At 38.5% G+C, this 27,940-nt stretch overlaps 1 protein-coding gene across 2 annotated transcripts in view; it reads left to right on the top strand.

The window, feature by feature from the left end:
• VWA8 (von Willebrand factor A domain containing 8) overlaps positions 1–26,017 on the top strand; it is a 188,459-nt gene extending 162,442 nt beyond the window's left edge. For both annotated transcript variants that reach the window (XM_072032521.1, XM_027472319.3), the window contains exons 38-45: positions 116–224; positions 412–568; positions 3,766–3,874; positions 9,761–9,886; positions 11,797–11,955; positions 20,309–20,407; positions 21,547–21,785; positions 23,789–26,017. In XM_072032521.1, coding sequence (XP_071888622.1) covers positions 116–224; positions 412–568; positions 3,766–3,874; positions 9,761–9,886; positions 11,797–11,955; positions 20,309–20,407; positions 21,547–21,785; positions 23,789–23,897 — 1,107 coding nt within the window. In that variant the 3' untranslated portion in view covers positions 23,898–26,017. The remainder of the gene's footprint in view (positions 1–115; positions 225–411; positions 569–3,765; positions 3,875–9,760; positions 9,887–11,796; positions 11,956–20,308; positions 20,408–21,546; positions 21,786–23,788) is intronic.
• The last annotated feature ends 1,923 nt before the right edge of the window (positions 26,018–27,940 follow it).

The following is a 27,940-nucleotide window of genomic DNA, read 5'->3' as shown; positions in this document are numbered from 1 at the left end:
GGGTCTAACATGCCTCTCAGGAGCAGAGTAGAAGACCTAGTCAGTTGTTGTTAGGTTGTTAGAGTGGTTTTGCTTGATATAAAAGAGATTTATTGCTCTATTTTCTATTTTACAGATAACCATTCAGAGGGACAGTGGTTTGGATGTCAGTTCCCCCAAACATGGAAAAGTGGATCCACAAAACATGCCTCATGTTGGTGGAAATACTTGGGCTGGTGGAACAGGTTTTCATTCATTATTTTTTATGCATCATGGAAGGATGTCTAAGAGAGAGGCTGTACTAGTCAGAAATGGATGTATACGAGCCTACTCTCTGCTTAGAGATAGTTTACTTAATGCAGAAAAGAAAATATTTTCTTATTATTTAATGCCTATTTGTAATTTATTTATTTTGTATCTCTACTATCCTAGGTGGAAGAGACACTGCTGGGTTAGGTGGCAAGGGTGGCCCATATCGATTGGATGCTGGCCATAAGGTTTACCAAATATCGCAAGCTGAAAAGGATGCTGTTCCTGAAGAGGTTAAGAGAGCTGCTCGAGAGATGGGTGAAAAGGCTTTTAAACAGAGGTGAAAGTCTTTATTTTCCCTTTCATTTCCCAGAAGAACTAGGTAAAGATGACTGAAAGGAGTTTTCTTTATTAACTACATTTAGCAGCTACCTTACCCTGATCATTATAATTTAACAGAGCTTACCAGCATGTGTTTAATTGTTCTGGACAGGATGTATAGAATGTTTTATTAAATTAAGCCACATTGTTGAAATGACAGTGGAGTTTGGTAGAGTAAAACATAGATAGGTGGGTAAGGAGACTGATGTGAATATTTTATCTTTTTTAAAAAGGGATCTACCAGGTGAAAATTGTTTGAATTATGGTAAATACAGGTTGCATGTTGTTAGAAATTGGTCACCTAACAAATATCTTTTGAAATGGTCTATCATGAGCAAATTGCTTCTGTTTGAAATAATTGTAGCCTATTGCTTAGGTGATTTGAACTCTTAGATCTCAACAGACATTTCTATGAGAACTGTAGATCTTCCCTGCATTAGTGTAACACAGGGTTACTAACCAAGGATTTCTCATACCATGCACAGAGATTCAGATTTCTTCCACTGTCTGAAATTTCAGGTCAGCTCTGCTACTTGGCATAAAAAAACTAAGGGTATTGAGAGTCATACCAAATGAGTTTTATGTTTCAGCCCAGGACATAACTGCAGTGTGAAAGAAGAGAGTACTAGACAGATTAAAAGATCAGAGCAAATAAATTTAGAATCAGCTTTATCAGCTCACATTTTGCTCCTGTTAACAAAGTGATGCCCAATAGGAGGACAAATTTGGATACTATAAGGAGTAGGTGAGATTACATCAGTTGAAGCAAATGGCATAAATAAAAAGGCTTTCAAGCATAGAGCACATGCTGTACATGAATCAGTGTATTTAAACCCAGAAATTTTTCTATTGCATTCAGGTCAAGTTTCCTTTTTTAATCTTGTTTTTATTACTAAATTGCCTGGAGCATTTAACATATTCATTAGAACATTAGTGATTAATAAAGACAGGGAATATGTACATATTATACTAGGGTTTCACAGGATGAGGTTCTGAAAAGGAAAATACCTTTTAATAGCTACATAATTTACACAAGCAGCATCCAGAAATTTAAATTAAAAGTAGTTACTTCAGGCTTTGCTTTCAGGGTGGAGGCAGGGCTGTCTTTTTTTCCTGGTGTTTTAGAGGGGCAGTATGGAGGACTACATTTAATCCTCTTTCTACAAAATTGCCTATCAGCTTTTCCATAATAAAACCAGTTGATACGTAAGGTCTTGGATACTGTACATATGTTTACACATATGCACACATGTCATGCTTTAGTGGGTTTCTAGCTGCCTGTATGATGCTTTGGAAAGCCCATGACAAGGGAAATTTGTAGATACCGATGCATGTTATGGCAGTAGTGCAGCTGTGTTCTGTAAAATCTGAGTATCAGCATATGAGATAACAGTTTGTGTCCTGCTAAAATCAGTAAACTAGCATGTACCAAGACACATTTGACTTGGATTATTATTCTGGAAACTAACAGATAAAAGTTAGGAAAAGGGAGGTTGGTGTCCTCAGGCTAAGAGAAAAAAAAAAAAAAAGGATGCTGCAAATTTCACTGTTTTGCTTATATATGATTATCTGGTAGGGATAATTTTATTACAAAGGCTTTTGATTGCTGCACTGGCTAGCAGAAAACATATAAAATTGCCCTATTTTGGTAGAATGGAGTTAGCAACTACTCTTGAATAAATGCGGTATTTTTCATGGTATTTTTCTAAACTGGCTTTCATTGTGGATTCTACCAAAGTAAAACTGCATGTGAGATTTTTTGTTTGTTTGATACTTAAAGAAACATTTTCCTCGTTGATAGTAGCTGTGAAGTAAATTAAAGTGTACAGCACTGAACATTATGTTTTCCGGCCTCTAATGAATAATAATAGTTGGCTATAATGACTACATCAGTACATAATTTGAAATAGAAAAATACGGAGTCATTCTAAACACAACAAGAATTTGATGTTTGATTTTAATGTTATTAAAGGTCTAGTCTAGACAGCAATTTGGATCTAAATCTATGGCGTTTTCATTCTCTACTGTAGAGTATATATTTCAGGCAAGTAACTTGTCATGGTATTAAAAAAATTGGCGTTTGAAATATGACTAGCCTAGACATACTTTAATAATCATTTGCAGTTCATTTAAAAATCAGTATTCTCAAAGCAGTGTGAGTAAGATTATGCTGTTATGAAGTGCTTGTGTTTGAAATAAGCTGTGCATGGATAGACCAATATGTTTTAGCTCAGGATTGAACGCAGACACATGGTTGGATAGCATGGGCAGATACAAGATTGCTGCCACACTACATGATGCTGGATCACCAAAAGTCTCAAATGTTGCACACATCCAGCATATCAATCTGTCCCCTAGCTCATACTTCACTGTTAAATCTCTAATTTCATTCTAATTTTGAGTTTCACCAGTTTAAAGGTATCTGCGCAGACACAATGTTGAGAAGAACAAAAGAACTTTTAAGTGGAAACGTCTTCATTTACGGAAGAAGCATGCATGTGTTTTTATAGTGCAGATGTTGCTTTCTCTGTTAGATGTCTGGACAGAATAGAGTTCAGTGACATGACTCATTTTTTGTGGGGGAGCACATTTTTATTCACGTTCATTTAAAGCTTCTTTGTTTCAAGATTTCGTCATTTTATGAAGGACAAACATAGGTATTTGAGACACATTGACTAGTCATAAATCTTAAACAACAGATTTGAGAGTGTGTCTTTACTTAACCTTTGCGTTAAAATGTGGCTTGTGATATGTTTAAAATACTCCAACAGTGAAGTAATGAATAGGCCCTCATGATCCTTGTATGTACATACAGCAACACCTGAGCCACTGAAACCTTTAGAATTTGATCACAGTTTTCAGAACATCTGATTTACATCCCAAACATGAAAGAAGATGAGGAGAGAGCCAGAGGATCAATAACTTTAATGTTTTAATGTGAGGCCATCCCTGTAGACATTGGCAATCACCTGACTTTTCAATAATTCAGATCATCTGCCATTTTTTTTTTGTGTCATGTCTGTTCATTACAGTCTGAATTTCCCTGTTATCAAGTAAGCAAGCCTGTTATGGTTTATATATGTAATGACTTATATGCATAAAAGGACAATGTTCTTATTTCCTAGACTGTTCTAAGCTCCCTATTCTTTGCTTTAGATTGAAAGAGATTCAGATGAGTGAGTATGATGCATCTACTTATGAAAGGTTCTCTGGAGCAGTACGACGTCAAGTTCAGTCACTCCGCATCATCTTAGACAATCTGCAGGTAATCTGAGATTCACTGGTAAAAGAACGTGGTCAACTCATTATGCCCAAAATACTGTCCGGCTAATATTCAGTTACCATCTGGTGGTACGTTTGAGGGTTAAATGCGGATTCATGTTATAATCACTGGGAAAAACACAATCTCATGCTACTGTTTCAAAGGCAGCTTTTAAGTGGATCTCAGTGCTCATCTTTGTAAGTTACAGAGCTCACAGAGATTCAGTATTATAATTTTGTGAAAGAGAATACGATACATTATTAAAAGGGTATGTGATGGTGTGTAGAGCACAGTCTTTGTCTTTACTTACTGTCCAAAAGACTTAAAAATGCAAATACTATAGGTGCTAAAAGAACAAAACATTTACTCCACATCATGGCTCAGCTGCATATGCAGCTGAAACAAATTTTTCTCGGGTTTATTTTTAAATCTTTAAAAATTTAAATCTTTTAAATCTTTAAATCTCTAAAAATAGGTATAGGCTCAGTCTCCAAAAGTGGAAGCTAACCAAAATCACTAGTTTGCTTTCCTTCTAGTAACTGGTCCTGTGGCTACTCCAGGTTTTATTAATGCTAGTGTTCACCTACAGTGTAAGTAAAACAAAAAGTGCGTTGTTGCAAGGAACTACTAGTCTTCAGTGAAAATGAAAAGAAAATAAATTTACTCCTTATAAGACATCTCTCTGATTAAAAATAATTCTGTTGAGGGCTCAGAGATCTCCTCATTCAATGATCATTTAGGATGGTCTTACAATAACACACTTTGATTCATACATGCACTTAGTATGTGTTTCAGTTCAGGACTTAGGCTTTTTTTTGTAAAGAGAGAATTCATTTGAAAAGTTTTAAGTATAAATCTTGGTTTTCCCTACATTATTTTTATCCAGATGGTTGTTTTTAACATGTTTCTAGCAGATATGCAGTTGGAAGCACACTGTAGGACAAGAAGACAATAAGTGAATCTTCAGTTTAAATATTTTTTTTTAATCAGCTATATCTATTCCTTGGAGCCAAAATTGTTATATTCAAGGATCACATTAATCATAGTCAAAATATAATGTATTTCAATGTAAGTAGATATATCCTCTTCCTTTGTTAAAAAGGTCATCTTAATACCAAAGCAAAGACTTATAAGCCTCAGAATTTTATGAGACTTCACCAACTTCCTGGGAAAATCCATAACAGCTAACCACAGAGATAATAAATGTACAGCATGATGAAAAAAGCAAACTCAATGAATTTGGAAAAGCCAGCTCTTAGAATAAAAGCAATATTGAAAGCAAATTTGTAACTTTATGAATTTCCATACATGTTTTGGTATTTTATTTAGAAGATGCACTAGGTAGGTAATGAAGGTAAACGATAACAGGAGTTAGTTGAAAAATGCTTGCTGTTAATTGGGAAGCTGAATCCAAGCATGTTTTATTTTATGTTACTGAGAAATAAATATTTTTTATTCAGATTCTACAATGTGGTAAATCAAAGCCATTGAGAGATATGCCACTGTCTCCCATTTTTTCATGGTAATCTTACATACACTATGAGTTCTCAGTTAAAACTGTTTTCTTTCTCTTTTATCAATCAGACATTCCTCATTTCTCAAATAAATCTCAATGGTACAGTACTGAGCTACTTGATACCTCTGATGTCAGTATAGATTTAAATTTCTGAAAATCCCACATTACCTTTTCAGTAGAGAACACTTTTGGCTTTCTTAAAATGTGTTTGCCTTGTTTAAAACATACTGTGTTCACATAATGAAAATACATTGTCCATGTTTAAAATCCATTTCACCTGGAATTTCTTTTCAACATATGTCTTTTTATTGCTAGGTTTTGTGGTTTTGTTTTAAAAATTATGTTTCGATGATTAACTTTTACATCCCAAGAATCAAGAGACTGGGATTCTAGTCCAGTTGCTGATGCCTCAAAAAGCAGTAACAGCAGCAAGAGATATTTGGAATAGGCTGATCCTTGAAAGCAATGCAGAAATACAGTCTGAGAACATAATTTCATTGTTAGTTTTACTTTACATAACTCATTGATCTCTGTCAACTATTTGAACAAAATTAACAAAACATTACAAATTGTCGTTGATCTTGTGCAGAAATAGCAAACCAGAACTCCAGGAAACTGAGTCAGTGATGAGCTTTATTCTCTCTCCTAATGCTGACCATCCCCAATGAAGCTTGTACATGTGAACTAGATTCAAAACCTTCCAGTTACTCAGTGACTCAGAAAGGCCTTCTTAGATTTTATAGAATCATACTATCATAAAGGTTGGAAAAGACCTCCACGATCATCTGGTCCAACCATCCCCCTACTACTCCTATCACCCACCAAACCACGTCCCTAAGCACCACGTCCAACCTTTCCCTGAACGCCCCCAGGGATGGTGACTCTACGACCTCCCTGGGCAACCCGTCCCAGTGCCTGACTGCGCTTTCTGGGAAGAAATGTTTCCTCATTTCCAACTTAAACCTCCCTTGGTGTAACTTGAGGCCATTCCCTGTAGTCCTATCACTAGTTATTTGTGAGAAGAGGCTGACCCCCAGCTCCCCACAGCTTCCTTTCAAGTAGTTATAGAGAGGTCGGCCTTAGCCTCCTCTTCTCCAGACTAAATAACCCCAGTTCCCTCAGCCGCTCCTCATAGGACTTGTGCTCCAGGCCCCTCACCAGCTTTGTAGCCCTTAGATGACTTGCCCTCTGGAAATACTCTTTTTGATTACAGAGGGAGTCTGGGGCAACTGCCCCTGTAGCTTCTGAGCATCCTTTAGGCACCTACATTTAAACTGGATGAACCTGGGCCTGAGTCACTGAGCCTAGTTGGGCTCCGTCTGATTTAGGCTGTGTGGGAATTATCATGTCAGAGCAGCAAGAGTGAAACAGTGGCAGTCCGGTAATAAACATAGCTCAGAGAGCTGAGACGGGAAAAACCCTGTGCTATGTCAGTAGTAGGTTTCTGGTTTCAAAAACTACATTTTTCTGGGAACATACGCATAAAGTTTTCCCAGAAACAAATGAAGACTACAACTGGGAATGTTTCATACAAACCTATACCATTAAATGTTTAAATACAGTCGTTTCATATGCATTTTTTTGAGCTCTTTACAGACATCATGGTTATATTTTGTAATATTTCTACATAAGTATGCCTTTGGTGTCTTTCAGTGAGAAGAATTACTGCAGTGGTGTATTATCATTAGTGTTGTCATGCTGATAAGACAGGGTATCTAGCACAATTTTTCTAATTTTAAAACCACCACAAGAAATATATATACCATTTTTTCATCAGTTTGGTGTTAGTATATTGCAGTGGTATTGGACTGTATGACCCTTCTAGGAAAATACCAAAGTGATGTATATATATAATAGTTCTGTGTTTTCTCCTAAAAACATAAATACCCATACCACTTTTAGACTTAAGAAATTTATATATTGAAATTGTTCTGAAACTTACCTTATATATATATGTGCACTGTATAACACAAGTGCTTAAGGTGAGATTTCTTTAACTTTTATAAAAAGAAATAAATTATTGGAAATTCTGCACTGAGTAGGCAGATGTTGAGTAGTCTAAAAATTTTAGTATTATTTTGCAAAGATGTTAGGTCAGATTTTGTTAGTATTATTTCCTATTTTAAGAGAGAAATGTAAACTCTTTAACTCTAATAAAATTTCAACTCCAGTACTGTGTTTTTTTGTTGCATAGGCAGAACATAGCATAAGTTTCATAAGCTGGTAAATGGTCGGATGGATTTTTAATTACGTTCATAATTAAAAACAATTTTCTTCCCACACTGCTGTTTGTTGAACATCAAATAGTGCCAAAGCTAAAACTTTGTCGGTGCAAGCAGAAGTGAAACTAGTTGAGAATTTGCTCAATGAAGCTGAAATTTTATATACTCTTCTGTTGTTTTTCCCTCATGTTTAATGAAAGGAAGCAAATGACAAACGTTTGACAAAACAGCAGCCCTCGGGAAGTGTTAAGGCTCTATCTGTGTCCCACTATGCTGGTGGCTAAGATGACTAGGAACAATCTCATCTTCATCATGCTGGAAGTGCCATGATTCACTTTAGACAGGCTCTGTTCACTGAACAGCATGTTGTCTCCAGGAGCACTTTGTAATGGTTAGTTGGAGTGTTGCAATTTGCCATGGTTTATCCTACTGTGTTTTTCACAGTGGGAAAACATTTACAGTTTGACACTTTGGTGGAGCAGTTAGAGGTCACCTGGAATTTGCAGGTGTCTTCTTGCAATGTTACACAAATCTGAGGGCAGCAAAGGAGTCAATGAGACTTTCAAACTTCATACAAAGAGTATTTAATGGTAGCCGAAGCTACCAGTTTGGGGTACAAATTCCTGGATGTCCTGTCCCAAAAATGGGTTAAAGCTAGGCCAGCCATAACACCACTAAAATATATCACAGAGCACAACTGACTGAATTCAGGACCCCTAAGAAATCCTTTCCACTTTCCCCTCCTGTGATTTACTAAGATGCTGAGGTTTCCATATATTGGCATTGTTATTTCTTCCCATCAGGAAGCATCTGTAAAGCTTCTGACACAACCTAACTAAAAACTGTGCTTGACTCAGCTGTGTTGATTCTACACTGTAAAATGAACTAACCAAAACATTTTCCCTGTGGCTTTGTATTCTTTCTGCACACTTATTTTCGTAGATAACTAGTCCATTAGTCTTGAATATGCAGTAGGCAGTAGTCCAGAATGCCTTTTTCCATATGCTCTAAAAAGAAAAACCTCATAAATTTTGACCAAAGTGATTTCAAAGATTCTCTGAGCCTTAGGAAGCCATCATCTGACCACTCAGACTGTACAAAATTACAAAGATTCATCCTCGCAAATCCCAGGCCTACTTGGGATTTGTAATATAACACTTCCTGCTTGTCAAAGAGCGATTTTCATTCCTGAGGTCCAATGTCTACGGCAGTTTCTGTCCTGCTGAATATATGATTTACCTCCAGCTGCTGACCAGCAATTTTCCTGATAGTGCAAATGCATTATACATAAAAATAAATTAAAATAATCTTACGTAGGTGGGTTTACTGCTGGGATGAGCAACTGAAAATGAAATAAAGCATAAAATACATATATGCATACTTTGCCATTTTTTGATGGATCTTATGACTTATGAACATGATAAAGCTACCCATTTTAAAGCATTCTTAAAATGTTTTTTGTAATCTTAAGCACTTGAATCTTCAGTGCTTGCTTCTATATACAGGAGTTCCAGGAATATTTTAGTTGCTGGATTGTAGCACATGTTCATCAGGCCAGGCTGTAGATAACCATTGCTCTTTTCAAAAAATTGAAAGAAGCATTTAGTGAAGTGTCTCTTGAGTATCACAGTTTTCAAAGTTTTTATTTTAAAATAGAAAATAGCATATTATGAATGTTGTTTTAAAAGAAGACACCTTTACCTGAGGTTAATACTGCTTAGTTTCACATTTGTGTCACCCCTTTTTTTTTTTCTTCTTGTGCTACTTGGGTGGAGAATCCATAATATGTGGTCAGTTATGTGTGTCCTTCTGGTTGTATTTCTGAACAGATTTTTTACACAGATTACCAGAACATTTGCAAGAAAAAAAAAAGTTAATATTTTCACAGTCCACAGTTAAACTGCCATATATCAAAATACTTACAGATGGCAAAATTACAGAGGGAATGTGTCCTTTGTCAGTATTAATTTTTCTTTTAAGGTAAGAAAGTATGAGAGCTATGAAAATGTGTTCATTGACTTTCACCAAAAATATTACATAAATACAAAGGAAGTTCATTTGTATGTCATATTCAGAAGGAATCAAATTGCCTAAAATACATCCACATCACTAAGTTAATTAAGGTGTGTGTTTTTTTTTTTTCTGTTGTAGGCCAAGGGTAAGGAAAGACAGTGGCTGAGACACCAAGCTGTTGGAGAGTTAGATGATGCCAAAATCATTGATGGGCTGACAGGAGAAAAAGCCATTTATAAACGACGGGGAGAGCACGAGCCACAAGTAAGTATCCAGCAGGGGAATGTAGGGAAAGATCTGAACAGGTTTGATGGTTTCTTAGGAGCCGTACAATATATGTATTCGGAGTTTGAGAGAGGTATAGAGATGAGATACCTTAGAACAACCATCTCAGGCACAGAAATTCACTGAGACAATGGTGACCACAAGATGGAAGATTTGCTTCACCTTTTCTTACAGTTTTCCACACATTTGCTGTTGGCCACTGTCAGAGGGAGGATGCTAACTGAGACAGCCTTTTGTTTCCAGTGCAACTCATTTTATGCTCTTACTTTATATTTTAATGAGCTAAAGGCAATTATCAGAAAACTGTTTGTTTATCTAAAAAAAAAAAGAAAAGGAAAATATCCTCTCACTGATGTAATTAAGTTTATTTTTTGTTAATATAGACCCTGATACCCTAGGAAGTTTTAAAAAAGCCAAACACTTTACAGATCTGTTCTAAAACATTTGGACTTTCACATGTATGTGGATTTACAAGAATAAAAACAGTAATGAGAAAAAAGTGTGAGGCAAAGCCATTAAGGTATGATAAAATGGTCTGTATTATGGCTCATTTCAGCTTTTTCTTAAAAGATATGATTAGGCCTTACATGAGGCTGCAACAGTGAAACCAGTTGAATCAGACCCAAAAAAAATGGCCAGAACTGGTGTGTCAAATCAATAATATTTAACAGTAGTAATTAATGATAGATGACTTTTTTTTTCAATCTTTTTTTGCAATTTGGACATTAAGATTGTTTTTTTAAATAGGTGAGTACAACACCTTTTTGCACATCAACTATCCACATTTGATGAATCTCTGTTATTTTTATTTCTGCTATTGGGTCCTGATGTCTGTTACTTGGACCAGTTCATAGAAGTTGGCCTTGCCTGTGTGAAAAATCAAAATGGGAAAAGTGATTGACTTCATTTGTAGTCTTTTTCAAAATGCAATTACACAATATATCTGTTTTAAAACTTGTTAAAATAGTTCAGTTACCACAGGAAAAAAAAAAGGACATGTTTAAATTTTGCATTAAAAAAAAGTAGGATTTAACGTAGGATTTAATGGGTCCTCTTGTTCTTCCTGCTTTTGGTAGAACAGGGATTCCACAGTTGATTGAGGGAATAATTAAAAGTGTGAAGCACACAAATGCTGGCAACTCTTTACTGGTAATAGAAACATTTTAAGTATTTGTTTTTAATGCGACTGTTTGTTTTTTGTTGTTGTTTTGGTTTTGTTTTTTTGCTAGATCATATTTAAGAGCCTTCTACTTGAGTGCAGACTCATCTTACTGCACACTGTATAAAGCAGAGCCTTTGAATGTACTGTGCCAGTAATTGTTAAAACAGATGGGGACTGTTTTCAGGAAAAAATAATGGTTTCAGGATCAGAATGAAGAAAAAAACTAGTAGTTAATCAGAACAAGATTTCAAACATTTTTAGAACGTTATTAACCTCAGCAGACAAGATTTTACAGTCTTATAAGGGTCCCTGTTAGTACTGTAAGCCAAGGAAAAACATTTCCCTTATGAGCCTTGGCAGACGGAGCAAACTTGAGAGTCTTCTTACTGAAATAAAACATAAAGAATGAAAACTGAGGCAGAAAAAGTATTTTCCTGACAAGCATGTATGGAATTCTTCAAGTTTTTTTTCTTTCCAGTCACTGAAGGTGAGGGGAAAGAATAAATTGAGGTATCTGTTCAGTAATTGTTTTGAAACAGAAAAAAAAAAGTTAAAATGGTTTTATTCTTTTTTTTTTAATATATATAATCAGTGTTTGCTGGATAAAGGTTTTGTGCTCTGCACAGTCCAGTGGGTTCTTTCTAAAATGTGTTTTCTTTGTGTGATGTTTAGTTTTCTCATTTATACCGTCGAAAACTCTTTTTTTTGTGCTGTGTTTCCTTGTCAGCCTGGAAGCCCCCAGCAGAAACCTAAACGCTTGCGCTTGGTGGTGGATGTCTCTGGGAGCATGTACCGCTTTAATGGGGTGGATGGACGACTGGAACGCTCCATGGAGGCTGTCTGCATGGTCATGGAAGCTTTTGAGAATTATGAGCACAAATTCAAGGTAATTACAGCTGGGCTAAGAGGTCTGTGGTTATGGCTCAGACTGTGTGGAGCAGTGGAAAAAGTGTTTCAGCAGTCAGTCTAGCCAAAGAACATTATTCATTCCTGCAAGGAAATAAAGGCATTGATCTGTTTCTAGCAATCTGAAAAATCATGCTAGTGAATGGATAAGAAACATTACACACTTCAGCAGGGGAGAGTTCAATTTAAGACTTTAAGACTTTAATTTCATGAAATATGCTGCCTTTTTTCTGCGCTTTTGTTTATTTGTTTCTTCATACAGAAAAACTTAAGACTGCAAAACATAGGTAAGTATGAGCTTTGGGACATGCAAAAATGCCCAGCCTTTCAATCTCACCCCAGAGTATAGACAGTATTAATTTCTGATGGAAAGAAACCAAACTTCTTTGTCCATTAGTTATGTTCTCTGTTACCTAAAAGGAAGAAAATAATTTCTTGTACTGGAACATATTGGGTCCAGAATGTTATTTAATAGTAACCTGCAAAAGAAATGTAAATTAATTTTATGTTCTTTTTTATCTCTGTAAACAGAAACAAGGTCTAGGGTTATATTTCTTGAACCTCAAAAATGACAAAAATGGCCAATTCTTGGCAAACTCAAAGTTTAATGAAAGAATAAGTATGTCCAACTGAAGATCATCTCGATCACGAGACATAAAATGCATCTGAAAAAAATGTAAAATCTTCTAAACAAAATCAGTAGAAAACTTAGTCCCAATCAATTCGATCAGGTTTGCTTCACATTGTTCCTCTGATAGCATAATCCCCTCGTTTTCTGTTCTTCCATAGTGTTTCTTGTACAAAAACAGGTCATATGGAGTCATGTTCTTTAAGAATGTCTTCTAAAAAAAAAAAAAAACACAATCATTTATACTTCCGCTTGTCAGAAAAAAATGCTATAAAATGAGACAGGCATTGTGTTTTTAGCCTACTTTCCTAGGCAAATCTTGTGCTGTCCTACTCTGTCAGTCATTTTTTTTCCCCTTGAACTTCAGAACATATTACTTAATTTCAAGCAAATTTGAAACAGTGGTTGAGTTCCCAAAGATACCACACTTCTGCAAATGTCATAAAAATGGGACGGGTAGGTAGTGAGCCTCTGTTTGTGTTTGTGTTGGAAAAAAATTCTGTAACCATAAGATTAGACCTTAGCCTAGAGAAGCTGTGTGGGAGCTCAACTGTAATTAGGAAATAAATGGGAAAGGGGTTTAGTGGCATAGTTGCTCACATAGCGCTTGCTCACTGACAAGAGATATGTTAATAACAAATAGTAATGGGGTAGCATAATTATATAACAAAATTTGTATGGCTTGGTAAATCGAAAATATTTGAGAACCATGCATGTTAGTATTACCAAATGCAAGATCATCCACAAAGGAATAAGAAATAGAAGTAGTGGACATGTGGATAACTGTGATAAACTGGGGAATAATCAACATGGCCTTTGTAAAGGGAAGCAATGTATTTTGAAGAGTCGATATGTATGTGACAAGCAAGGCTGGTTGATGGAGTCTCCTTAGCCAAAAATATTTGACAAAAAGTCTCTCACCATCATCTCATACGGAAACGGAACTACTTTAGAGATAAAAGGGAAGGCCTTCAAATAAATGAACTACTGCTTAAAATACAGAAAACACACAGCTCTAAGTGGCTGTTTTTCAGAGTGAGGAAGTGAAGGAAGGTCACTGGTGAAACTACATTAGGATTTGTGCCAGTCCCCTGTTGTTCATAGTAATTCTTGAGTGAATATTAGTAAGTGATTTGGACAAGAGGACAGCGAGGTGATAAAAGTTGCTATCTGTATGAAGTTATTTGGGAAAACAAGAAGAGATATCAAACTGCAAAAAGTTGGAGAAAAAGACTTGGCAATAAACAGTCACTAGGAAATAAAATGGCAGATGGTGTTTGGTGCTATCAAATGTATAGTACTGCAGATGGAAAAAAATAATCCTAATTTTAAATACACAGTGAGAAACTCTCAGCTGTCTACTGGTGTTCACTCTCAACTATTTATTAGTGCTCAGCAAAGAAATCTTGTAATTATGGTGTATGGTTCTTTGAACACTCAGAGCCCACCAGCTGTCAAAAGGTTAATTGAATGTTAAAAAAAGAACAGAGAACAAAGCAGAAGGCATCAGAATGCCCCTGTAAACATCCACAGAGCATCCACTTGAGGAGTAAAATATGCAGCTTTGGTCCCCCATCTCACAGAAGTTAATGTAGAGCTGAAAGATGTAGATGAGGTGGCAGGGATTATAATGGGTTTGGAAGTGTCCCAGTACGAGAACTGGCTAGATAGGCAAGAACAGTTCAGTTTGGAGGAAATAAAAAATCAAGGAACCGATAAAATCTTGAGTCAGATGGAAAAGGTAAACGGAATGTTTTTTCACTGTTTTAGCACACCCATTCTTCAGTTGTGAACAATGAGTCATTCTACATTTATGCAATAGAGAACAGTGTCTTAGAAGGTAATGACACTGAAAAAGATGTAGTGTAGTACTAGATAACCTTTTGTCCTTATTTCCAGTGCAGCTTTATAGCTGAGAACGCAGACATGACCCTCAGGTGCATGGTAAAGGAATAACATGTAGAACTAGACAGCCAAGCAGTTTCATGTACAAAATCAGTAAGGTAATTAAAAAACATGTTCAGTTCTGGGATTTTTAAATCTAAGTATCATTACCTTTCAAATCCCTCTGTGTCTATTACAGATTATTGTATTTTTGGCAGTACTTGCTGTTGGCTGGTGTTTTGCACCACACATAGGTGAAACCCTGTATTTTGCTACATAAATAGCTCAATACACAGTTAGGTGCAACAGTAAATGTGCTCTCTAACACTTAAAATTTATAAAAACACTGACACCGAAACTATGTGCAGTTACTACTTGTGAAAATTGCCACTCTGATAACAGTAAGACAGGAGTTATATTGTCCTCACAATCTCTATGAGTCAAGAGAATTATAAGGCTAATATTATACTTAAAGTAACAGTGGTTGAGGAAGATGCTGGAAATTTTAGTGATAGGGAGAAAAAGTTGTTGTGACATCTGTGTACATGAGATGTGTACATCTGATCAATTTAAGCTGGTTCTGGGACAACTTTCCTTCATTTAAGGCTTCTTCCCCTAGAGAGAGGACTTTCGTGAGCCAGTAATAGCACTTTGATTCAAGGCACACCAGATCCAGTGTGAGCTCTCTCAAATACAGAGCTGCATTTGCACAAGGGGAAAAAAAGTATTTTTCTTCTTCCATCTCTCTCTTTGATGCCTCATTGGGATTTGATTCACTCCAATCATGGTATCTACACAAGTATTATTTCTCCCTAGAAATAACTAGAACATCAAACAAGATGTGGCCTTATATTTCACTGAACACTGAAAATGAGAACCAACAGAACCATTTATTGGGTTTGAACTATAGTCTTAACATGATCCAATGATTAGGCTAAGTATCTCTTTTTAACCTATGTGACACGGTCCTCTCATATCAGAAGTCTCCCAAGCATGTGCCAACAGATTCCTTGAGTCATTTCTTTGATAAAAATAAGAGCATTTCTAAAATATCCAGCTCTAAAATACAAGACTTCATAAAATCATAGAATGTTTTGGAAGAGACCTTAATGACCATCTAATTCCAGCCTCCCCTGCCACGGGCAGAAACACCTCCCACCAGCCCAGGTTGCCCAAAGCCCCATCCAACCTGGCCTTGAGCACCTCCAGGAATGGGGCATTCACAGCTTCTCTGGACAGCCTGTGCCAGTGCCTCACCACCCTCACAGTAAAGAATTTCTTCCTCATATCTAATCTAAACTGACCTTATTTTAGTTTGAAGCCATTCCCCCTCATCCTATCCCTACACTCCCTGACAAAGAGTCCATCCCGAGCTTTCCTGTAGGCACCCTTTAGGCACTAGAAGGACGCTATAAGGTCTCCCTGGAGCCTTCTTTCTCCAGGCTAAACAACCCCAACTCCCTCAGCCTGTCTTTGCAGGAGAGGTCCTCCAGCCCTTTGGTCATTCTCATGCCCTCCTCTGGATTCACTCCAGCAAGTCCATGTCCTTCCCATGCTGGGGCCCCAGAGCTGGATGCAGCACTCCAAGTGGGGTCTCACAAGAACAGAGCAGAGGGGGAGAATCACCTCCTTCTACCTGCTGGCCACACTTGTTTTGATGCAGCCAAAGATACAGTTGCTTCCTTGGCTGCAAACACACATTGCAGGCTCATCAACCAACACCCCCAGCCCCATTTGTAAGAGTCATAGCAATACGTGCTGCAAATTTGAGGGGTTTCTTGAGGGGTTTTCTTGCATAACAAGTGTTGAATCTGGGGGACCTTCAGGCTTGTTGAGTAAAACATTCAAGGGGGATTTGCAAGGTAATGTTCCCTTTTACTATCAAAGCACAGTGCAAGCTTTGGAAACCAGTTCTTGGCCTTTGCTCAGGATCACCTTTCTGCTTGTACCTGGTTTACTTCTATGCTAAATAAGGTTGTGAAAGAATCAGGTGGTTTTTTTTATGGGTGATCTATCCTGCCAGCTGAACTCTCCATATGTGTGGTATCCTTTGAGTACCACTGATGATGATTGGTCTTTCTAGTACTGAAAGAAGGTAGAGAGTACTTTCTCCCTTCCTCCTTTACAGAGATGCTAAGCATTGGGTATGTGGCTGTACCAATAATTATGTTGTCCTTCATAGAAGGTTAAAATAGTGCCAGCAGGTATTCGTTAGCTTTTCATGCCTGTGCAGAACAACGTGCCTGCTTCCATTTCCCGTAAGTGCAGGCAGTGCATCTTTCCTTGTCAAGGGGGGAAATGGGAGGCTCATTCCACAGTCAGAAAACCCATTTACATTAACCCAAAACAAAAAAACTGTTTCAAAACCCACCTCCAATGTCATCTCATCCATGCTTCTTCATCCAAGTAGTAAAGAAAAGAGTGGGAGGTGGGAGTGATTGACATAATAGAAGCCACGTTCTCAGTCTCATCCTAATGATGGAGGTTAAATGTGACCCTACACATGTGCCTGACCCCTTCAAATGTGTGGCTGCATAACCTCTATATATGTAAGTTATAACAAGCAAGGTTTTTTTTGTTCAGGGTTGAAGTTCTTGCATTTTTTGTACACCTTATTGCACACGTCAATTATTTGAAAATGTGCAGAAGGGCAGTTTATTCTTTGTTTTAGCAGAGGTAGTATTATGTCTGTCGCATAAACCATATGGTTTTATATCATCCCTAATTACTGTCATTTGTGCACATGATGGCAGATTTAAGAGGCATGTCCAGTAAATTATACAACGGCAGTTTTATGAAGCCTTTAAAAAATTGTAAGTGGTTCAATAAATGGCATATTATGTAACTAGTAGGAAGAGTCGGAAATTTTATTTATAGCAATATTAAAAGGACAATGCACATTTTTAATGCCAATTTCAGCATTCTCCATTTGGATAATTTACTTATGGAGTTAATTACTTATTACTATTATTACTGAATACCTTATTACTTTTAATTACCTTATTACTGTTAATTCTGGAAAAGAAAAAATTTTTCTCATGCTTGGCAGAACAGTTGCTTTTAAATAATAAACAAAAGGCTTGAAATGAATTATAAAAGATGCTCAGTGTTGTCCGAAGAAGAGATGAATTTATAAATATCTAGACCTCCAGTAGAGGCCTGCCTAATTCACACTGCCTTTTGCATTCAGCGTGCATCTTCTTTCAGCTTTTTTTAAACGCCTTCAGAAATTAAACCTTTTAGTACAGCAGCTGCAGAAAACAGAGTCTTCCATTTTACCCATTTGAAGCAGCAACAGTGGTCCATTTTGTGCAAAATGTAACAGTGGAATAGGGATTGGTTTAGCCTGTAAGGAAAGAAAAACAGCAAAATTATGCTATTTGGAGAGACAATGTGTTTACATGTGTACTCAAAGCTCTGATTAGAGCAGTTCTTGTCTCAGCGTACCTGAGGCTGGAAAACAAGCTTCCCTGTACCACAGTAATATATTAATTCAATTAAGGCTGAACTGTAACAAACAAGTATTTTGCTGCTGGATTTGTCCTGAGAGCCTTTTCTTGCACGCTATTTTATAAAACAAAACAAAACAAAAACTGCCAGTCCTATGCTGACTTAAATCAATCCAAGCCAGTGTTTCTGTGTTCCTGCCCCAGCTTGTGCAGTAACACAAGGGGGATAAATCCATGGTGATTGTTCTAGGAGTTATAGCCATCCACACAGACTGTCAAGCTGAGTTTAAACTCAGCCTTTTTGAGATAAAAGGTTTGCCCGTTAGTACGGTGTACCAAGAACCAAAGTGGTATTCCCAAATAGCAAAACACGTCCTGTTCCTATGAAGTCTGTCTACCAGGACACCTTGGGGGAGAGGTCCACAAAATGCTGGGAAGGAGCTCTTACAGAGCATTCAGGCTTCATTTTACACAGGAGAATGAATTTTGCTTTCCATAATTAGGTTGTTGATTTTAAAGGGGTTACAAAACTGCTCAGCAAAGGTCTTGCAGGGTTTTGAAAATAAGAACCTATCCTGAAGATCTGTGGACGCTGTTGTCGTTATGTAAGAACCACGTTAGCGCTGTATGCTTTCTGCTCCATTGAGCCACTGCTTTATTTAGTTCCTCTGATTTGAATAACGTCTCGTTTTTAAGTGTGTTCAAGTGTGTTCAAGTTCTTGATCTCATCCTGTAGTAATCCCAAAGTGTGCTGAGTGCAACCTCAACATTATTCTCAAAATGTGTGTGTTTTCATTTGCTATGTCTTTTCTCTGGCAAAGATAACTGTTTTGGGACAACAGAAACACCAGGTAAATATTTGTCAGGAAAAAGAGAGTGAAGACTTAACAGTGAGGAAAGGTTATATGAGCAGAAGCAGGTTTTGAAGAGAAAGACAGAAAGGTTTACTTGAGGCTGGGTAGCAAATACAAGACATGGAAGAGCTGAGAGAACAGGAGTTGGAAAAGCCAACAGAGCAAAATGATATGGGAGTGCATGGAGACTAGATTATATTAAGATTTCCCAGAGGAAGAAATTGTGGGTTATGTGAGGCAGTCCTAAAAGTATGAACCTGAGTGAAATAACCTATACGTGGCACATTTGCTCTTTTGTAGAGGTATCACATTTAGGAATGTTGTTCCAGCTGCTATAGCTTTCTTTTAACCTTGATAAGTAAATTGTCATAGTGGAAACGAATAAAAAGAGCTTTGTTGATAAAGAATGCCATTTCTTCAATCTCCACAACCCGACTTGTACCAAATAAAGTGGTACTCGATAGAAAAGACAGGAAGACTTTGAGAACGAGACCCAACTTTTGCCATGTGATTACATTGGAATTAGGGACCTCCAGGCACCACATGAATAAAAGGTAACAGAAAGGCAAAATATTGCAGAAGGGCTCCCTGTCTGCTAGAGACAGCTGTGTGCCAGCTAGGCATGGGAAATAAAGGCATGTTCATGCAGCTCTCCAGGGGCAGGTCATACGAGCTGCAGTACACTGAGGATTTGGTGGCTCAGGATCCAGGCAGTGCTCTATCACTTGGCGTAGACAGCTCTTAAATACTCTCTTGTGCTGCTGGTGAATTCTCCCTGGGGTGATTGCCATATCCACAACACAAAGGTCAGGTCAGGACCTTGCTGTAACTCGGCTTGTCTTGGTTTTCATGCAACTCTCACATAAAACAAAAGCCTTCCAACTACTACCTTATTTGTTCAACAAGATACTTGAACTAATACATCTCTACTTGTCATTTGTGCTGCGTCTTCTACAAGGGAATGCTCTTTCAAAAACGTACAGAGACTCTTGGAATTCACTTCTCCACACACTCTTAACAATGGTTTTGATCTATTAATGCACAAATATAAGGAATGCTGATTTACAAAAAAAAAAAAAGCTTGTAGTACTTTTTTCAGAGCAGAATGAGGTCACAAAAACAATTCATCAGGCATTGAAGCTACTCTTAAACAATGCACTTTTTGTTTGTCAGACTCAAGAGAAAGAAAATTACTACTTTAAAAAAAATAAGTGGACAATGTGAGAGGGCAAGGTCTTGATCTTATGCATCACTGCTCTGCAATATGTGGGGTGAGGTGAAAAACAGGCCATAGAAATAAGTAACTGTTCTTTAATTTCATTAGTTAGTGATTCTCTCCAATGTTTTCATGTCAGCGAGAAATTTCAAGTGGTTCCCTTAAGCAGCTCATAAACGTATGCAGTGAACAGCATTTGGGTTTTCTTGTTGAAAGCAAATTGCCTTTGATCTTTCTCCTGTCACTGTAACCCGAGGACTGCGTATGACTAACAGATGACTGATGAAGTTTCTTTCTTGCAGTACGATATTGTTGGACATTCAGGAGATGGCTTCAACATCGCCTTGGTTGGGAGTGACAAAGTTCCCAAGAACAATAAGCAAAGATTAGAGATTCTTAAGGTAAATCCTACTGATAAGTGGTGCTGGATAATTAAGGATTTTATGACTGCAAAGCATTAGAAGAGTGAAATAGAGGAGAGATAAGGAAGCAAAATAGGTGTGATTGCATATAGCTGAAAGAGAGCCTTTCAGAGACTGTCAAAATAATTGAGGCTAGATATGCCTTTTTTGGGACAGCTGTGTTGTGTCATTTTGTCTGTGTGTCAAAGGGTATAGGAAATTCCAGACATTATATAGTGATATATGCAGTTCTACCTAAATAACGTGGTCATAATATTAGCATGTAAGTGACTGATATAAACTGTAGAGGGATCCTAGATCATCAATTAGCCTTGTACCTTCGAGAATTAGTACGTCACAGTAGCAGTGGGAAAGTGCATCAATGCTAGATGGGAAACGTTAAATCACAATTGCAAGATGACTGTATTCATCAAAATTTTACTGCAGTAGGATGCAAAAAAATCAGGTGTATTGCAGGATTTACCTGTTTGACAGTTTGATGCATTAGAGCCGTATATTTGAGCTTCCTTCAAATATTATTTTTAAAAGATTTGGTTTAGAAGGACTGGATTTTCTAACATCTAAACTTCCCCACCTTCTCCATAGGAAAGAGTCTCATCAATGCAGGCAGTGTATTTATTTTATAAAAGCTCAAAGCAAATGTTTCAACGTTTTTAAAACTTGCTGCCACTATCTGAATCAGATATTTGATACCAACCGTGACACTGTTAGGACTTGGAAGTCTAGTGCAAATTATAAACAGGTGGGAACTGGTCGCAGTGTTAGGAAACTAAGCCCTCTTTCTTAAATAAATAGCAATGTAGCTACTACTCAAACTGCAGCTGATCAAAGTATTTTACCTTCCTCGGGGACCCATCTAATTCTGTAATTCTGTCCATATGTCATTTTGTTTGTTTGACCCAGTGTGTTTTTAACAACTGATGCCTGGCTTATGATAAAACATATCACATATAAAAAAATGCATCTTCTGTGGTATCTGGAGCACTGTCCGCATTTCTGAAGATGCACCCCCCTAATACAGCATAAATGAATATTTGCTCCCTCCGGTGCCAGCCAAAATAAATGTTTGTTCATAAAGTCTTTTTACATATTTACATTTGGTTCCGTTGTGCACACAGGTCATGCATGCCCACGCTCAGTTCTGCATGAGCGGCGATCACACCTTGGAAGGGACAGAGCATGCTATTCGAGATATCGCCAAGGAAGAGGCCGATGAATATTTTGTTATCGTCTTGAGTGATGCAAATCTCGAGCGATATGGTATTAAACCATCAAGGTTTGCCGAGGTCCTGACCACCAATTCTCAAGTCAATGCTTTTGCCATATTTATAGGATCCTTAGGAGACCAAGCAGATAGGTAAGTATGTGTTATATCCCTAAAATAACTTTGTTTCCATTCATTGTAAAGCAAAACTATGCAGGGAAAAATAAAATAAAATAAATACACTATGCAGGAAGCACTTCTTTACTGTGTGAAGGACTGGCTTGGGTTGCCCATGGAGGTTGTGGAGTCTCCTGCCTTGGAGATCTTCAAAAGCCACCTGGATGTGGTGCTGGGCACCCTGCTTTGGGGGTCCCTGCTTGAGCAGGGGGTTGGCCCTGATGGCCTCCAGAGCTCCCTGCCAGCCTCAGCCGTGCTGTGATGCTTTTAATGCAGTGAAGTTAGGTATAGTTGCCCGTGCTGGTGTTCTCCATTAAGGTTTTGATCTACTAAAGAGAAGCAGTAAGCTTTAATTTGTGTCAGGAAGGAGACTGGTTCACAGGTCTTTGCAAACCTGCCTTGCAGCCAGCTAATTCAAACCATTGTGAACATCTTAAAGGAGCAACTGAGTTTGTCCTCCCACTGGAGGACACGTGCTGCCCACATCTGTAATACCACCATGTAATCATGACAGAGACGTGATTCCTTTGCTAGTGCCCAGAATACGGTTTGAAAATGTGTGGGCTTAAGGCATAAAAGCAAAGAAGCTGGAGATTTATGGTCTTTAAAACTGCCAAGAATTTGACACAGATATTCCCCTTGCGTTAGAGACCTAAATTCTTTGGAGGGTCTGAGCCAATGTGCCTGCTTTTAGTGCTACTACATAGTTGTACTTCAAACTGCTAGGGCACAGGGGAAAATGAGGAAATTCTGTCTCAGGTGATGTTCTGCATCTGCTGAGGACCAGCACACACAACAGAAAGCTGTTACAGCCACAGATACTAACAGAGCCTTTTCTGCTACTGTTCATGTCTCTGAATAGAGCAGAATGAGGCAAGGCCCAGAGGGTGTTGGCCCTCAGTTTTGATACGAGAAGGTTTGAAAGATAGAGCTGCACAGGCAGCATCAGTCCTGTCTGCAGGTCTGTGCATCACAGAGCTGCTGTCTGCATTAAAAAAAGTCCACTCTGAAAGACTGTAATTACAGAATGTCCTCTTACGTCTGCTAGGAGTATAAAAAAGGAGGAAAAAAAAATAAATAAAAAGGCAAAGCACTGACCATATCCTGCTGTGTAAGAAGAGATCTTATAATTGCCTAGTTCAGCGGGTATGGGACATGCACACAATGCTGTCACTGAGCTGCCTTTCTATGTATGTGTAAGTGCAGAATTAGACAAAGCCTTCCTGTAGCTGCTGGGGGGGAAGGAGAAGGGAATTCTTCGCAGCAGCTTTTTAAAAACCCACTTTAACAGTGCAGCTGAACGCTGGAGAGATGCTGTGGAGCATAACATAAAACTTGCTTAAAAAGCAGTGAGAAAATAACTTCCAAGCCTGCTGGCTGGACATGAGGGAGGTGGATTTAGTGAAATACGTCTTGTTTGGCTATTTTTAAAGGGAGGTTAAGCTGTGGATAAAAATGTGTCAGGCTAATATTTGTAGAAAAAATATCTGTCCATCTAATCTGCTGTGGTCTAGAAGAGGAAATACAAAGAGCACATTTAGAATTGCTCAACGTGTCGAAATGAAAGAGCTGTGAGTTCAGTCAAAACACGGTGATACATTTAGAGCAAGTAAATATCTGCCTTTCCAGAGAAAATGTCTGGCTGCCATCAGAAAAACAGATGCGTTAATACCTTGCTGGGACATGGGTACCTTGATCAAAATGGATTTTTTGCACGTCAGAAAGAGGATGTGAATAAAAAAATCTCTAGAAATAGCCTTGATTGTCTCGCTGAAGGGACCTCTGCGACCTAACTGCTTTCAGTGTTTCCTCCCACTGCTGCTTTCCCAAGCCCTTAATTGCATAGTGACAGCAACACGAATGGCATGTACTGCAAGGTATTCAGAAGTAAAAACATCCTTTCTTAAGGAGCTCCAGCTTGCTGTAGGAAACGTAATTGGAAATGGTAATTCTGCCTTGTCCCTCCTTCTGCTCCGCAGGCTGCAGAGGACACTGCCAGCAGGACGGTCTTTTATTGCCATGGATACCAAAGAGATCCCCCAGATTTTGCAGCAGATCTTTACATCGACCATGCTGTCAAGTGCCTAGCCATCCCCGACGTCACGGTGCGGGAATTCAAAGCAGAAACCCACTCCTGCTGAAGATACGAACCCTGAAGCCGAAGATAAACAGCTACTAATGAAATGCAAACTGTTCTCTCATCAGCAAACCAACCCAAATCTGCACTGCAGCTGTGCTGGAAAATTTCACCGAAATTCCCTCAACCAACTTCACGTGTTCAAAGAATTGCAGTGGGGCTGAGGTAAATCTCAGGAAGGTTACCGAGTGACTGTTCTTCCAGAGGGACAAATAAATAAAGGACACTTTGTGATCATTACTCTGGCTGATGGGTTGCCAGCACCGCCGCATCATTTCACATGGTTTTACTGACATGGTTCTCTGGGATTTGATAATACTATACAAAGCAGAGCCAGACAATCTGTTTCAGTGTTTTGTGTGCATATGTTTGAATGGGTAGTTAACTCTGTCTCTAATTTAAGCAGGTCTGCTTTTGTCAGGCAGGAAACCCTTCCTTCCTCTGCTGTTGCTTTCTTGTCCTGGTGGACATCGGGGCTTCGCCACTGGAGGCTGGGAACAATGGAGTGGTTTGCAAACACTGACGGTCACACGTAAACATTCATTATCTGATCAGGCACGGGGCTCAGCATTGTCAGATCTGGAGAAAGTGGCTGTTAAGAGGGGGGGGAAATGGTTATTTCAGTTCTGCCTGTGAAAAGGGTCAAAACAGTCTTAAAAACCCACCGGCCAACATTGCCCAGAGAAGCTGTGGATGCCCCATCCCTGGAGGTGCTCAAGGCCAGGCTGGATGGGGCTTTGGGCAACCTGGGCTGGTGGGAGGTGTCCCTGTCCATGGCAGGGGGGTGGAATTAGATGGTCTTTAAGGTCTCTTCCAACCCAACCATTCTGTGATTCTGTGATTTCCGAGGACGGGATGACTACACCAATTCCTTTCCATGACGAATGATGGAGTCCTGCTTTGCTTTTGTCCAGAGTCCCTGGGATGGCCTCAGTACCTGGAGGTGCCTTTTTGATTGAGAGACAAAATAGTTACTAGCACTTTGCTAGAGCTCCTTCATGATCTGTGTTGTTTGGGTCTGTTGAAGGTGAAAGTGGAGGAAGGTCTAGACATGAGAAAATATGTTACTTTTCATAAAGGAAAAAGAAATCTGTTTTCATTTTATCAAGACATACATGTTGGAATATAGTTCTTCAATATCTAAAATATTTATAAAGACGAAATTCTGCTGTTTGGCTTGTCCCTTGAGGCAATAATCCCTCCCTATAAACAAAAGAACAGATATCTTGCAGTGCACTGGGAACACAGGAATACTTGAATTTATGATTTAACTGAGCTGGGGGAGGGTGCATCATCTCTGGTACTCTGCTCATATTAAGTTGAGGGTAGCTGATTAGAATAAAGTCAGGGAGAGTACTCAAAAATATGAAGGAGGAGTTGCAATATTTCTAATATTTCTCTTACAGATGCTGAAACTGCACTGTGGATGGTATTTTTGGAAGAGAAGAGGCAAATTACTTTGATTTTGTTAAAGTCAAAATAATTTTTGTTAAATACAAAAGGGTCTAGTGTTTGAAGGGTCTAGTTTCTAATGGCCGTTCCCTACCACGCATGTCCTGCAGCAGCCTACACCTTTACCTTAAATTCCCCCCAAATCTCCTGCTTTTAGGATTTGTTTGGGCTTCTGGGGCACAGGTGTTGGCACAATGGCTTTTTTTTGAAACAGCTGCAGGCTTTGAGCTGGTGTAATGGCACGTCCTGCCGAAGTCCCGTGGAGCAGCTGTCCCCAGAGGGCCGCCGAGATAACCGCCTGGCTTTGATGGCCCGCCCGGCGTCAAACCTCTCCGTGGTACACGGGGACGGAAGGCGTTTTTCAAAGGTTTGCTGGGATTGTTATGATGACTGCGTACATGAAAACAAAGAGGTTAAAGATGCAATTCCTGTTTGGAGGAGACGGGGAGGGGAGCACTGCGTTGTCCCCGGCTGGGACAAATGCATGCTCGTGCACATAAACAGACCCACATACACGCAGGCATGGCTGCTTGGTGAAGCATGCTTCAAAAGAGAAATATCCTGGTCCTGTAAACACAGTGTGAAATACTACATGCAATAAAGAATTAGCATATTAGGGCTCCTGTTGATAAATGTATTTATAATGGAAATTTCTTCAGCACCTCTGCTTTTCCTGCCAGCAGTTCTTCAGAAGGGAAGCGTTTGATGACAGTTCATTAGCGAATGTACAGGACACCTTCTAGATTACTCGAGTGGATAAAATCTCTCACTCCAGATTTACATATCCTATGATAATGGTATCGTTATCATACAAGAACAGTGTTAGTTAAGAGAGGCTCTATGGTAAGTTTAATTGATTTTTAAGCCCTTTGTGTGGGCATCCCTGTAAATCACGTTGAGCATCACGCTATTTCAAGCCACCCCTCTGCACCGTTTGGCTTTATTCTCTGCTTCAGGACACATCTGTTGCGTTTCAGTTCATGTTTCACGGGCCCACAGGGTACAGCCACAGGGCAGGCACTGCAGGGAGTGTGGACGGGGCAGTGTGAGAGCTGTTCCTGGTACTTTTGATGAATGGACCGGTTCAGGCACCCATGTTGTGCACCACTCTTGTTTCCTTTGCTAGTGTATGAAGATGTTTTTTCCATCTCTCTCACTATTTGTTACAGCACCTCTGCACTCATCTAATTCTATGAAAAGGCAGAGCAAACGACCAGAGCCGTCAGTCTGAGTGGGTCCTGACCCATCACTAATGCCTTTGTGAGCACCTCTAGCCATATTAACAATTTTAACTACCTCTTATAATGCAAGTTTTGGTCTAGACCTGTTTATATACACAACGTGTTTGTTCTCACTAAATATCCATTTGATAACAGGAGAGAGCCATTTAGGATTACTATTTAAATAAGGTGCAAGAAAAATATGTATTTATTTATATATAATATAAAGCCCAGGCAGGTTTGTTTCAAGCAGAGCAGAACACATTCACCATTTAAGAACACGCAGCCTGATGGTCCTTCATGGGAAAATGGTGTTAGCAGAAGTGTGGGGAGGGACTGGGAACACTGGACTCTAGCAGTAACTTTTTTTTTTTTTTCCCCACCAGTTTTCCTTACAGACATCAGGCGTCAAACACAATTCTGAATGTCACCTTAGAGTTTAGCCATGAACCTGATGGAGTTAAGAATAAAGGTTCTAATTGCCGATCAGATAGATTCAATATTTAGGCAAACAAACATACAACAGATACTGCATTTAAAAAATAAATAGAAATAATAATAATATGAAATTAAATTTTTAAAAAATGCTTAATTGGGAGTAGAGATAAGAGATACAAGACTGCCAATTCTTCTTCACCTAAAATGTTAAGAATTGTTTTTAATTATTACAAAACAATTATTGAAATTGTTTGGATAACAGCCCAGAAAAAAAAATGCAATTGTGCTGTGTTGGCTATTGCACATTATCTTGTTTATTAATAAATAACATTCCTATAGCAAATGAGAATGTACAAGATATTTATTGAAAAATAAAAATGAAATTCCTAAATATGTATTGAATCTGGAAAGCTGATTTGAAAATGTGATTGTTGTACAGAAGCCCTACATTCGAAAAAGTTGGGGGTGTAATTACTGCATTTAAAACCATTTCAGTGTAAATAGTTAATGTCTTCAGTTTGTCTGCTGTACGTATGATGGAAGTTGTCATTGAGTTCTTCGCTAATTCTGCTTTTGGAGCAAACGTGTCTGTGTTGACCTCAGCCTTTTAAAGCACTTCAAAAAAAAAAAAAAAAAAAAAAAAGTGCATTTTATCATTTACAGTCCTTTCTTCCAACATCTGGAGAGAGCAGACGAGCTCTCCCAGCCTTGCAATGAACCTTTTAGAAAACACTTCTCCTGTTCATTCCCTGGGTGAAGTATGGTGACGGCACTCAATGTGCAGAAGCACCTCACACGTGTCAAAGACATCTCCAATGCAATGGGTGTCCGACAGTCCCTGAGCATCACGCAAGGGAATTTCCAGTCTTCAACCCTGGGCTGAT

The sequence above is a fragment of the Anas platyrhynchos genome, chromosome 1, assembly GCF_047663525.1.
Source record: "Anas platyrhynchos isolate ZD024472 breed Pekin duck chromosome 1, IASCAAS_PekinDuck_T2T, whole genome shotgun sequence".
Classification (NCBI taxonomy): Eukaryota; Metazoa; Chordata; class Aves; order Anseriformes; family Anatidae; genus Anas; species Anas platyrhynchos.
This window is presented reverse-complemented; position numbering and strand designations above follow the sequence as displayed.